This window comes from Dipodomys ordii, unplaced genomic scaffold (genome assembly GCF_000151885.1).
Source record: "Dipodomys ordii isolate 6190 unplaced genomic scaffold, Dord_2.0 Scaffold38, whole genome shotgun sequence".
Classification (NCBI taxonomy): domain Eukaryota; kingdom Metazoa; phylum Chordata; class Mammalia; order Rodentia; family Heteromyidae; genus Dipodomys; species Dipodomys ordii.
In genome coordinates, this window is record NW_012267254.1 from 3085297 (window position 1) to 3099416 (window position 14120).

Sequence of the window (14120 nt, forward strand, 5' to 3'; positions counted from 1 at the left end):
CTTAGATATGTATTTTAATGTTTTTTTCTTTCATGCATGTGTTTCTAACGCATTTATAAGATTATCTCTTTGTTGCTTTGTATATCCCTCCCCCACAGTATAACCCCTGCTTTCACTATATTTGATGTCACAAGGGTTTAATGAGTCTGTTCTGTGGCTGTCAAATTATTCCCAATTTGCATGCCTGGCCTGTATCATGGCCCTTTAATGGAGTGTAGTTAATGATTATTCAAGGGAATTTTTTCCATCTTTCTTTTATTCTCTCTCTTTTGCAATATTGATGCTTGAACTCAGGGCATTGTGCTTGCTAGACAGACAAGTCTGGGCTGTGATCCTCCTACTTGGGCCTGCCTGCCCCACGGGGCTCAGCCATTGGTGGAAATTGAGTCTTGCAAAGTTTTCTGCCCTGACTGGCCTTACATTGGGACACCTTCATCTCAGCCTTTCAAAGTAGCCAGGACCACAGGCTTGAGCCAGTGATTTCTGATTATTGGCACCACAATGCTAAAGAAATGGCTTATTGTTGCTGGGATATCAGGATGGGTAACTCCAGTGTTCTAGGAGGAATTGATTTTCCAAGCCTGCTTCTTGTCACCATGGCCTCTCTGCCTGCCCTTAAAAGTTCTTTCAACTCGTACCAAGACAGGCTGGCTCAATTAAGTAAAACAACTTGGATCTCACTTTTTTGGGGGGAGGGGAAAGCTATTACTGTGAAACCTTCCATTTGACAAACAAACCAAATTCCTCCCTCCCACCACTACCAAAAGGTAAGTTTCTGGGAAATCACAAATTAGTCTTTTTTTTTCTTTTTGTCGGTTTTGGGGCTTAAACTCAGGGCCTGAGTGTTGTCCCTGAGCTTTTCTGCTACTACTTTGAGTCACAGTACCACTTCTGATTTTCAGGTGGTTCATTGGAGATAAGAGTCTCATGGGCTTTCCTGCCTGGGCTGGCTTTGAACCACGATCCTCAGATCTCAGCCTCCTGAGTAGCTAGGTTGATAGGCATGAGCCACCGGCACCCAGCCACAAATTATTCTTAAATGCACTTGTTCTCCTTCACCTACTATGGCATTCGTTTGCCTCATAGCTAACCCTTTTTATGTCACATTGTCACTAGTGAGAATTCGGTATTGGCAGGGGTCAGGAGCCAGCCAATAGATAGCCCTTAGGTAAAAAAAGTGAAAAAGCAAAGTGACCATCTCCTAGAGCATCTTTTGTTGCTGTTGTTGGTGGTGGTTATGGGGCTGTCTGTTTTTTTTTTTTCTTTTGCTTAAGGCTAGCATTCTACCACTTTGAGCTAAGGCTCTACTTCATAGGCAGAATTTCCTGCCCCGACTGGCTTTGAACCGCAATCCTCCGATCTCAGCCTCCTGAGTAGCTAGGATGACAGGCGTGAGCCACTGACACCCAGCTTATCCCTCTTCTGGGGGTCTTGTGACGGCTGTGGAGCAAATAAGGAGCTGATTCTGACTTCCTGGGGTTAGAAGCAACTTTGGCTCCCACACTATGGGCTGCTGGCAGAACATATCCTCAGTCGCATTCTTCAGCCCTGCAACACACAGCGCCATGGCACCAGTGCCAACAAAGGCCCCGCTTTAGTCTCCACTCCCAGGCCCTTGTGTATGGCCGGCTGGCTCAGAGTTTACAAAGACACCAAACAGCCAGAAGAATCAGGGTTTATGTTTCCTTTCAGTTTTTCACAAACACATTAGTGAGCAGGCTTTTCTTCACCCAAAGAGGCATAAGTAGGTACAAAAGGCATGGTTTTTTTCTTTTCTTCCTTAAACCTCTGCATTTAGGATGTTTATTATCTATTCATTATATTTTTATTTGGAGCCAACCATGGTCTTCTTGGGCTTGTGAAGTAATGACGCTTTCTGTTTGTGGCAGTGCCCATGGTTTCACCATGATGAACACATTTAATTGTGTTCCACTTGTTTACAAAAATCTTTGGCCAGCACATTGAGGCACTAGAGGAGATGGAAAACGCCTTCTTGTTTTGTATTAAGAAAAATGCCAATTCCCAAAGAGCTATCTGTAGCTTGTGACATTGGAATTGGAGTTGAAATGACCTTGTGCATTCAAATCATGTAGCATTGCGCTCAGGTTGAAAGTGGAAGGTTGCTGACCACATTTTGTTTCAGTAATAGGCTGCAATGGAAAGGGTACCCAGTTTTGTGGGAAGTAATCCCCCTTTTGAACTGTGATTCCGAGATCTCAGTGTCCTGAGTAGCTACGATGATAGGTGTGCACACTGGCCCCTGACTAGGAATCATTTCTTAAATTGCCCGAGGAAAAGTCCTCCTACTTACACAGGAATAGCCCATCATGGCTAAATGCCCTTCCTGTCCAAGCTGGCTTCAAACCATGATCCTCAGGTGTCAGCCTCCGGAGTATCTAGGATTACTCAGCACTTATTGTTTAAGGGGCTCTTTCTTCCTTTTCTGGAAAATGCTGGAACTCTGAGTCTACAAATGGCATTTGGGTAATGAGTGAGGATGAGCACTGTGAATACCCAGTTATTTGGGTATTATCTTGTATGTTTTTACCTGAATTTTAAAATAAACTGAGGTCCTCATATTGGAAATGGGAAGTTTATCTTAATATTAAAATTGTTTTATTTAGCCAGGCACTGGTGGCTCATGCCTATCATCCTAGCTACTCAGGAGGCTGAGATCTGAGGATCACAGTTCAAAGCCAGCCCAGGCAGGAAAGACCATGAGACTTTTATCTCCAAGTAGCCACCAGAAAAACGGGAAATGATAGTGTGACTCATAGTGGCAGAGTATTAGCCTTAAGCAAAAGGAGCTCAGTCAGGGACAGTACCCAGGCCATGAGTTCAAGCCCCACACTTGACAAAAGAACTTGTATTATTAATATTTCATTATTTGAAAAATCACTACAATTCCTAGAACATGTTCATTTATATTTTCCAAGTATTTTTTTCCTCAAGGATCTTGAAGGGAAAAAAATAAATAATGGGTATACCAGGATTTTAACTGACTTCTGGTTTTGACTCAGAAAAATCCTAGGCATATCCCAGGACACCTTGCTTTAGCTTGTTGGTTACTTACCCTCGTCTTCAATTTGTTAGCTGGATGCTAGCTCAGAACCTTCCAGTGACAGCCACTCACCCTTGAAGAAATGAATAATCCAGGGGTTGGGAAGGTGGCTCAGTGGTAGAGCGCTTGCCTTGCATGCATGAGGCCCTGGGTTCAAATCCTCAGCACCACATAAGCACAAAGAAAAAAGCCAGAAGTGGCACTGTAGCTCAAGTGGTAGAGCACTAGCCTTGAGCTGAAGAGCTGAGGGACAGCACCCAGGTCCAGAGTTCAGGCCCCATGACCGGACCCCCCCCCAAAAAAAAAGAAAGAAATGAATAATCCATAGAATGGAAGATTCCTCACTAGATTTTCTTGCTGTAGAATAAAATATTTTATCTAGTCCTTTCATACTTTAGAGAATAAAGGCAATTTGATGTCATACAAATTTATATAAAAACACAAATTAAGAGATGGACCTTGCCTGGCACGGTTCATGCTTATGATCCCGGCTTACTCAGGAGGCTGAGATGTGAGGATAACAGCTCAAAGACAACCCAGGCAGAAAAGTCCATGAGACTCTTATCTCCAATTAATCAGCAAAAAGCCAAAAGTGGAGGTGTGGCTCAAGTGGTTAGAGTATTCCCTTGAATGAAAAAAACAAGTGAGAGCCACAATGCCCTGAGTTCAAGCCCCCGTATCAGGAAAAAAAGCAGGGCTACATGCATGACTCAAGTGGAGCACCAGCCTTCATATCAAAAAAAAAAATCAAGCCAAAACTGAATCCCTAGGTTCAAACCCCAGTATTGTGGGGCAGGGGAGAGTAATGTTTCTTAAAAATCATACAAAATGAGACTGACTACCCGAAGCTGCACTAATAATGCTTTTCCTTTCTTGTGGTACTGTTCTTCCCCAAACCTCACATTAGATGCCATGCTGATGGTGGCAGAGAGGCTCGAGGGTCCTTTCAACATTGAGTCGGTCATGGATCCTATCGATGTGAAGATCTCTGATGCGATCATGAACATGCAAGACAATAGCGTGCAAGTGTCCCAGAAGGTAATGAAGACCGGAAGTTGGGACAGGAGAGGGAGGCCCCCCCCACTTGCCATGTGACTACCATGATGCATCTATACTTACTTCAATACAGGTTTTCCAGGGCTGTGGACCCCCAAAGCCCCTCCCAGCTGGACGGATTTCTCGTTCCATCTCCGAAAGTGCCTTCAGTGCCCGCTTCAGACCTTATCATCCAGAGCAACGTCCGACCACAGCAGCTGGCACTAGTCTGGATCGACTGGTGAGCACTTTGGCGGGGAATGGCCATGTGTAGTGGCAAAGAATAGGAAATATTTATTCTCAAATGAATGTTTCGTTGGGAAGCTTAGCTGTGTGGGTCTTGCAGGTGTGACTTCTTAAGCAAATTGATAATAGAGATGGCAGAAATTGTAGCCCAGAAAATGCCTTGATCAAGGATGTGGGATATATTAAGCTTCATTTCTGGATTTCTCTTTATTTCACATTATATTTCTTGAGCTTCTTATGTGCCTGTCACTAGGCTAGACACAGGAAGACTCCAATGAAAGGATCCTTATTCTCAAAAGGCCCCATAAAGGCTGAGTGGTGGTGGCTCACACCTGTCATCTTAGCTACTCAGGAAAGTGAATTCCGAAGATCTTGGTTCAAAGCCAGCTTGGGTGGGAAAGTCCATGAGATTCTTCTCTCCAATGAACCACCAGAAAACCGGAAGTGGCACTGTGGTTCAAAGTGGTAGAATGCTAGCCTTGAGCAAAAAGAGCTTAGGGACAGTGCCCAGGTCCCAAGTTTAAGCCTCAGGACTGCAGCACCCCCCCAACCCCCCAAAAAACTTTAATAAAGGGGGAGAGGCAAATGATCGGGGTTTCTTAATATCAGATGTTATGTGCCAAAAGAAGGAAAGAATAATATAGTATTACTTTGTTACTTTTAGGGCCCTAAAATAGACAATGGTGGTTGTCTTCTGGAGGAAGAGCCTTAATGGGCAATCCCAGAGTGGATAATATATAAGCTTGATCCTGACTATATAAGCCTTGGACAAAGAGACTGTCTTATCATACTGGGCATTGGGCCTGTTGAGCCTCAGGTGGTAATTGAAATGAGGAAAAAAAAGTATATAGAGGGGTTATTTCTTTTTTTTTTCTTTCTTTCTTCTTCTTTTTTTTGTCGGTTGTGGTGGCTGAACTCTGTGCCTGGGCGCTGTTCCTGAGCTTTTCTACTCAAGGCTAGTGCTCTACCACTTAAGCCATAGCTCCACTTCCGGCTTTTTTCTGCTTATGTGGTGCTGAGGAATCGAACTCAGCCTCATACATGCAAGGCAAGCACTCTACCACTGAGCCACCTTCCCAGCCCCGGGATTATCATTTCTTAAGTCAGGTAATAAATACATTTCTGTGTGTATGTGTGTGGTTAATTGGAGGTAAGATTCTCAAGGACTTTCATGCCCAGGCTGGCTTTGAGTCTTAATCCTCAGGTCTCAGCCTCCTGAGTAGCTAGGATTACAGGCATGAGCCACCAATGCCTAACTTCTAAATACAAATTTGGTCTGCATGTTTTATTTCTGGCTACAGTTGAAAGTGAATTGGATACCACTTATTTAGAAATGAAATGATGGAGGACTGGGAATGTGGCTTTGTGGGTCGAGTGCTTGCCTAGCACTCTGAGGCCCTGCGTTCGATGCCTCAAAACAAAATGGGGGAAAAACAAAGAAAGAAATGATCCAAAGATGATCAAAAGGCACTTCCCAAAGTGGTTTTCTGTTGTTTTATATCCATTTTATATCCTATTCTCTTCATTAGGTCACTGATGTCAAGGAGAAACTGAAACAGGCCAAGAAGTTCTGGTCATCTCTCCCTAGCAGCGTGTGTAATGATGAGAGGATGGCTGCAGGAAATGGCAATGAGGATGATTGCTGGAACGGCAAAGGAAAAAGCAGGTCAGCAGGTGTTACACATATTTGCAACCTCTTTCTTCTTAAGCTGGGTGTCCTTGGGGTTGGGGGGGAGTGGAGAGAGGAAGGTCAGTTGTCAATGGAGGTCTTGAGCAGTCACAAGGAAAGCCTATAGATTTCTTAGGCCTGGGGTTTTGTAGTACAGGGATTGAAAAGATCCCAGCTCCTTATGCAGGGTACTGGGTTTGTAGTTCTATTCCATAACTCTGTAACTTGGATAAGTGCCCATTCTGACAGACCTAGACTCTGGCCCTTAAATACTTCCAATACGATGGTTTGCAGAAAGGTCCTGGCCAGATGAGAGAAAAAAGACACATGTGCAGGAAATGGGGCTATTAGCATTCATTAAAAATGGCAGCACTTCCATTTAATTGTGCTCCGTGAAAGTAGTAGAATCTAGCAGGACTCTCTGGTAAAATCGCTTTTCCATTTTCTTTTTGATTTTCTAAATCATGTTGATAGGCTCTTTTCTGCCTTCAGGTACCTGTTTGCAGTGACTGGAAATGGCTTAGCCAACCAGGCTAATAACCCGGAGGTCCAAGTGGACACCAGCAAGCCAGACATAGTGGTCCTCCGCCAGATCATGGCTCTGCGGGTTATGACCAGTAAAATGAAGAATGCTTACAATGGGAATGATGTGGACTTCTTTGATATCAGTAAGGCTTTACAATTTTCAAGTATGAGCTTTATTGTTGGTGGCGACGGTGGTGGGTTTTTTTCTTTTTTGCATTTTTGTATGTGTGTGTGTTTTTGTTTGGTTTGTTTTTTTGTTTTGTTTTGTTGCATTGGGCCTGCGTGCTATCCCTGAGCTTCTTTTGCTCAAGCCTAATGCTCTACCACTTGTACAACAGCTCCATTTTGGGCTATTTTGGTGGTTCATTGGAGATAAGAGTCTCACAAACTTTTCTGCCTGGGCTGGCTTTGAACTGTGATTCTTAGATCTCAGCCTCCAAAGTAGCTAGGATGACAGGCATGAGCCACTGCTACTCAATGGCTCACAAACATACAGATACATGTACACCTGTATGTCTATACATGTATACATATATGTACACGTGTGTAAATGTGTGTGTATACTTTGTGATCAGAGCATATGAAATGAAATCTCTCTTCTCTTTCTATCGACACAGGTGACGAAAGCAGTGGAGAAGGAAGTGGAAGTGGGTGTGAATACCAGCAGTGCCCTTGGGAGTTGGAGTACAATGCCACTGACTTTGCAGGGAAGAATGCCAATGATAAAGCCGACAGTGCTGGGGCCCATGCCCGTGCCCAGCCCTACCTCCTCACTCTCTTCTGCATCTGTTTCCTAGTTATGCAAAGAGAGTGGAGATAATTCTCAAATGCTGAGATTTAAAAAAAAAGGGTTCATTGTCAGAAAGTTAAAAGGCTCCAGATATATCACTTTTCTACCATCCTAGTGACTTTGCTTTTTAAAAATGAATGGACAACAATGTACAGTTTTTACTACGTGGCCACTGGTTTTAAAAAAATGCTGGCTTTTTTTCTCTTTCATTTAATGGGAGGGGGGACAGAGGCACTCATACAGAAAGATGCTCTCTGTCCCTCCAAATCATGTTAAATGTGGCTAACAGTTAGGTACAGAACTGTAGTTAGTTGTGTGTTTGTGACTTTATCACTATTGTTTGTTTGTTTTTTTCCTCATTTTGTTTGTGGGTGTGTTTTTTTTTCCTCCCAATTATGATCTCACCTTGTTTCTTATGAGAAAACCAGGGTCCTTTCTTGGCATGTAACATGTACGTATTTCTGAAATATTAAATAGCTGTACAGAAGCAGGTTTTATTTATCATGTTATCTTATTAAAAGAAAAAGCCCAACAAGCCGTAAAATTTCCATTTATCCCTGTTATTTTACTAGCTGCCTTATCTGCAAAGAAATGGAGGTGAGATGGGGTTTTTACTGTTATTAATTGAACACAGTAGGCACTTGGACCTTCTGAGCCACTTGTACTTACAATCTGAACCACTTGTCAGATTGTAGTCAAACATCCATACAACAAGAATGGTATAACTTTATCACTGGTGACTGCAAGAGACTACAGATGGCCCATTTTGGTTGAGTTGGATTGCATAAGCTAAGAGTACAATGTAGGTCCATTTCTTAAATCTGCTTATACTGAAAGAGTACCTCCTCCGACGAAAAGAGTCTTGACATAGACAGAAGGCATTCGGGATATACCCATTATCACACGATCGTGCTTGCATTTCAGAATGTGTTGTGTTGTTTTTAAACCAGGCTAGTTAGCCAGCCACTGTGTATCAGTTTTCACATCCATGCTGCCCTGCTTTCAGTTTTTATCCCAGTGGCAGCACTGAATGACCAACAGTGGCATCTGGTTCTCTGTAGCAGAGTGAGGCTGATTTCAAACCCAGCCATGTAAAGGAGCTAGCTAGATGCTAGCCAGAATTGGGGTACAGCTTTTGGGCTCAGGGAATAGTTGTCAACTCTCGAAGCAAAGTTTCGGTCTATTATATGTGCATTTGCATTGTTTCTAGATCCCAGTTGTTATTGTTGTTGTTGATGTTGTTTTTCCTCCAAGAGATGTGTCTGAGTCTTTTTCTTGCCCTGCCCACTCTGGTCAGTAAAGCAAAGGACTTGCAGTAAATTGTAGGCGTGTGCTGCCTCTACCAGCCAATCAGCTAATTGTGGGAAGGGGAGAACAAGGTGTCCAGATTTTTCATTTATTAATGGGGGGAGGGGCAATGGGAGGAGATAGAGCTGAGAAGACCCATCTTATCCCTGACCCTTAGCCACTTGCATGAACTGGCTGGCAATGGCAACCGGCCCTATCTATTGTTCTAGGCCAAAGACTGACAATTGCCCCTTACAACCCCTTTCTTGGTGTCCTTACCAAAAGACAGCTCACAAAACACTGAGAATGTAACAGATCGCTTTCAAGGAGATTCTTCAGAAAGACTAAAATTCTGCAAGTGTCTTCTATTTAGGACAGCCATGGAGATCCCAACCAATTTTATAGAACCAAAAAACCCTCCAGAGAGGTTGTTTGTGTTATTGTTCACTTTTCAGTTGTAAGAATAATTCTCTATTTTTATATTGAAACATAATTACTTGATAGCTCAGGGTCTACATTTCATTCAGTTTTTTTTGTTGTTGTTGTTTTGTTTTGTTTTATTTTGTTTTTTTTTACACCAAATTCTGCAGAATGATCAAAATGGAATCTTGGGGGCTGTTGTAAACAGAGGCTTGATTTTATTAGAAGTAGCCAGTTATTTATTAAAGCATGATGTTAATAAAATAGGCATATACTGGCTGGTGTGTGTAAGTGTTTTTTTGGTTTTTTTTGTTTTTTAAAGAAAAAAACAAATCACAAAAGACATAAAATTGTGAAGGCACTCATTTATGTATGAGGAAAAATAGATTATAAGTAGCTAAGTGTGCTGATATTTACTAACTACCTCAGTTGTGAGGAATTTCCCTTTTCACTTAGACTGCTATTACTTTTTACTTGGTAGAAATGAATCTAGTCTCCAAAATATGGCTCAAAGAGTTCTCCCCATAGATCTTGTTAGATTGTTTTTAATTTAAAACCTTGAACTCTGACCAGCTGTTTTCTTTCAGTCAAGTTCTCTAAACCAATAACATTTTCCGAATTAAAAAATTCTTGAAGGTTCTTCTGGGCTCTTACTGATTTGTTTTCTTTCTTTCTTTGCCTCCCCCTCCCCTGCCCCTCTTATTATTTAAATTATCTCTTGCTTTTGAACTTGAACTATGAAATAAACAAATCATAGATTTTTTTCCATTCAGGTCTTACTGGATAACTCTTGGCTTCTGACCAGCTGGCAGACTTCTCTCTCTGTTCCCCCCAAAAAAGAATAAAGGCAAGTTGAATATTTTAAAACCTTTAGAGCTTGGATGTTGAGATAAAATAAAAAGCCTTATTAGGAGACCTAACTTTTGCAAAATGAATAGCATGTGAAGGAGTTGTGTTTTATGAAGTCCTTTATAAGTTACTTTTCTTTCAAAGACTTTACCTACTTTTTGTGTCTTAAGACCTTTGAAGAATCTTAGACTTGTCCCTTATTTAAAAATAGTAATTAGCATCTGTTAATTTGATAAAAGGAGGGCTGTGAAGAATTGAATTTCACTGGTAAGCTTTTTATTAGAGTGTTAGATGCCTAAAGGTTTATCTGAAATATAGTCATTTATGATGACAGAACCAAAATTAAAGTAGGTGTAGACTGTCTTACACAAACTCTACTTCTCCTTTTGTGTTGGAAGAATGTGTCTATTTGCATAGCAAAAGGCCAATAAATTAATGACAATATCTACTAGAGGACTGTGTATATGTAAAATGTGAAAATATAGCTTTCTCTGTGTGTGTGTGTGCACGTATATGTCAGCACTGCCTTGAACTACTCCCTACCTCCACTTCTGGAAGTAGTTAATTGGAGATAAGAATTACACAGATTTCCCTGCTTAGCCAGGCTTTGAACACATGATCCTCAGGTCTCAGACTCCTGAGTAACTGGGATGATAGATGTGAGCCACCAGCTTACATTCATTTTTTTGAAATTGGGTCTCAATCTGTTTCTCAGGCTAGCCCTGAAATCCGGGGCTCAAATTGTCCTCCTTTGGCCTCCCAGGTAGCTGAGACTACAGGGTGTACACCATACATGGCTACTCTGTGTGTGTGTGTGTGTGTGTGTGTGTGTTACTGAAGATAGAACACAGGGACTCACACATGCTCTTCTACTTATGTGGTAACACCCAGCCCTTTTTGTTTTATTTATTTTTTAGATAGAGTCTTGATTTTTCCTAGGCTAGCCTGAACTGTAATCCTCCTATTTATGTTTTTTACATAGCTGGGGTGACAGGCATGTGTCACTATGCCCAATTTACTGGTTGAAATAGATAGGAGTCTCATTAATGTTTGCCTGGCCAAACCTCACACTGATTCTTCTAATCTCTGTCTCCTAAGTATCTGGGATCACAGGAGTGAGCCACCATTCCCAGCCACTTTTGACTTTTCATGTATCCAGTACTACGGATGAAACTCAGGACCTCAAACATGCTAGGCAAGCTTTCTGTCATTGAGCTTCTAGCCCTATTTTTGACACTTAAGGAATTGTTAGGTATTTTGAGAAATTCACCTGCGGTGCCCTGTCAAGAGAGGTGAGAAGAGCTGTGTACTTGGCACGAGGGCCAGGCTACCTTGATTACCCCAAACAATCCACCAGCATAGAAATCATTCTCTATGTTACAAAGGAGCGGAAGGTCTGGAAGTTTGGTAACTTATTCAAGGATGACAGATAAGGACCAGCTGAGTGCCGGTGGCTCACATCTATAATCCAACTTACTCAGAAAGCTGAGATCTGAGGATCACGATTCAAAGCCAGCCAAGGCAGGAAAGTTATGAGACTCTTAATTAACCACCAAAACATGGAGCTGTGGCTCAAGTGGTAGAGCACTAGCCTAAATAGCTCAGGGACAGAACCTAGGCCCTGAGATCAAGCCCCATGACTGGAAGCAAAGAAAAAATCAAGGGCCTGATGGGGAACAGAAATGGGCCCACCACCCAAACCTGTTCATTTCTGATGCTACTTCTCTCTCTCTCTCTCTCTCTCTCTCTCTCTCTCTCTCTCTCTCCCTCTCTCCCTCTCTCCCTCTCCCTCTCTGTCAGTCATGGAACTTGAACTTGGGGCCTGGGCACTATCTCTGAGGTATTTTGGTTCAAAGCTAGTGCTCTACCACTTTGAGCCACACCACTTCCAGTTTTCTGGTGGTTCATGGGAGACTTTCCTGCCCAGGCTGGCTTTGAACCACAACAGATCTCAATCCACCTAAGTAGCCAAGATTACAGGTGTGAGCCACCAGTGCCTGGCCCTTGTCTCTTATTCTATATGCCATCTATAGCACTGCCGTGGCCCTGACACCAAACAGAACCTTGGTTTACGTGGCCAGCCTGTGTGTAGATGGAAGGACTCCAGGGCCATCAGGAGTTAAATCTTGAGATGGTTTGTGACCTATGACCTTGCACAGTGGTGCCTTGCTCCTTGGGCTTTCAAGCTAACAGGGCTCAGGCGATCACACATGGAACCTCTGTGGTATTGAACTGACAATTCTTGAACCGATAGGAACTCAAGTTCCTATCCGTTAGCCACTCTTTCCAGGATAGCCTCAGATCCTGTGACCCTGTGGGGAAAAAAACCCAGTAGAGTGAGGCGCCAGGCTGGGAAGACTCAACCTGCTGAACACTTAAAGCAAATACAACCTGTTGAGATAAGCGCCATGGTTTATGGAGGGGGAAAAAAATCATTCCTGCTTTCATCAACGGGGGCTGGGGAAGGAAGGTAAATACATCTCTGGATAAATGAGGCTCAGTGCACATGATCAGGCCTTCTTAAAGAGCCCTCAACAAGATTCCATTGTAAAAGCTACACCCAAGTCACAGATTGGACACAACAGAGACACGCAAGTGCTATTGTACTTGAGGAGGTTCTGGGGTTCCTTGGGCTGGATTGATCTTACAGCACACTAGATGGAAGACAACTAAAGGACAAAAATCTACTTTGGGGGAAGAAAAGATTTTGACTTGCCAAGCTTAACCAAGAGCCCAGAGCAAGTTTTCATTGCTTTCTAATGCCATTGTTTATGCAGTCCCAGCAGGTGCTGAACAAAGTGGGAAAGGTCCTGATCTACAATTTCTTTGGACTCTACTGTTGAAATTCCATCTCTTTTTTTGGTGGTAGGGCTTGAACTCAGGACCTGGGCACTGTTCCTGACTTTCACTCAAGGTTAGCACTATACCCCATTGAGCCACAGCTCTACTTCCGGTTTATTGAGTGGTTCATTGGAGATGAATCTCATGGATTTTCTGCCCAGGTTGGCTTTGAACCATGATCCTCAGATCTCAGCCTCCTGAGTAGCTAGGATTACAGGCATGAGCCACCAGTGCCCAGCATTCAAATAACATCTTGACACAGGGTCCAAGGCAAGCAGCACTGAGGGCTCAGCCTACCTCCAAGTAAAGATTAAGATGTGTGAAGAATCTGCAAAGAGAAACTGAAATAACAGACCTATCACATCCAGGGGCTGGAGGAAGGGGTCCATTCCTAGAACTCAAGACCCACTGCTCCTTGAATGTCTTAATGACATTCACCTTAATAACTCCACCTTATTCCATGGGCAGTAATTCAAACAACAGGTCAAACCTGCCAGCTGGTAGTAACCCAAACAATGGTAAACAGAATCCCAGGAGAATCTGAATCATGGGGGATGTGTGTCCCATATTATGCTGATGTTCCACTTCAGCATCTGAGGTGCCCCTTGGAGAAAGACGGGCTTTAATTACTTCCCTTCAACACTTGGCTCACAAGGCTGCATGTAAATCAGGACTCTGGATATCTAAGTGACCCATCTTGTATAATTTATGCCCAAGCAAAGAATTGGCCGTTCCTTGTCATATAGAAACAGAAACAAAATGACATACTCAGGGAACCTAGTCTTTGCTTAGCTCTTGTATGAGCCTCCAAATCCACATAAAACTTGAAGCAATAATAAGTTTACACCATGTCTTTACCTGCTTTCTGCTTGGGAAGGCAAGATGGAAGATGGGGTCTCTGCCTGGTAGGTCTCACTCCTGAGTTTCTGGTCCAGCAGGACTGAATGGGAGGCAGAGATTTTACCATTTCTACCCGGCACCCAGGTGCTGCTGCTGGCCACAAATCCCTACTTTGTAGATCTTTAGTCTAATCAAAGGGATTTTAGGGCCTGGCTTTTGGATTCAGGACCTGGGGCCTACCAGGGCAGTCATTTGGGACCCTTCCAGAAAAATACTTGGAAGGAACATATCATGTATGTCATTTCAATAGTCCAGCCAAAAGACTGCCCAACCAGTATTTGCACACCTCCAAGACACAAAGCTCACTATAGTTGGTACTGTATCTGTAGGTAGCTCTAAATATTAAAAAAAACTGTTGAGCCAGGCACTGGTGGCTCATGCTTATAGTCCAAGCTCCTTGGAGGAGGCTGAGATCTGAGGATTGTGTTTCAAAGCCAGCCCAGGCAGGAAAGTCTGTGAGACTCTTATCTCCAATAAACCACCAGAAAACCGGAAGT

General features: G+C 43.0%; 1 protein-coding gene across 1 annotated transcript in view; it reads left to right on the forward strand.

Moving 5' to 3' along the window:
- Gpc4 (glypican 4) overlaps positions 1–9801 on the forward strand; it is a 137193-nt gene extending 127392 nt beyond the window's left edge. The window contains exons 5-9 of the mRNA XM_013018145.1: positions 3969–4099; positions 4191–4337; positions 5872–6008; positions 6504–6679; positions 7154–9801. Of these exons, the coding sequence (XP_012873599.1) occupies positions 3969–4099; positions 4191–4337; positions 5872–6008; positions 6504–6679; positions 7154–7356 (794 nt within the window). The 3' untranslated portion in view covers positions 7357–9801. The remainder of the gene's footprint in view (positions 1–3968; positions 4100–4190; positions 4338–5871; positions 6009–6503; positions 6680–7153) is intronic.
- Positions 9802–14120: the final 4319 nt, after the last annotated feature.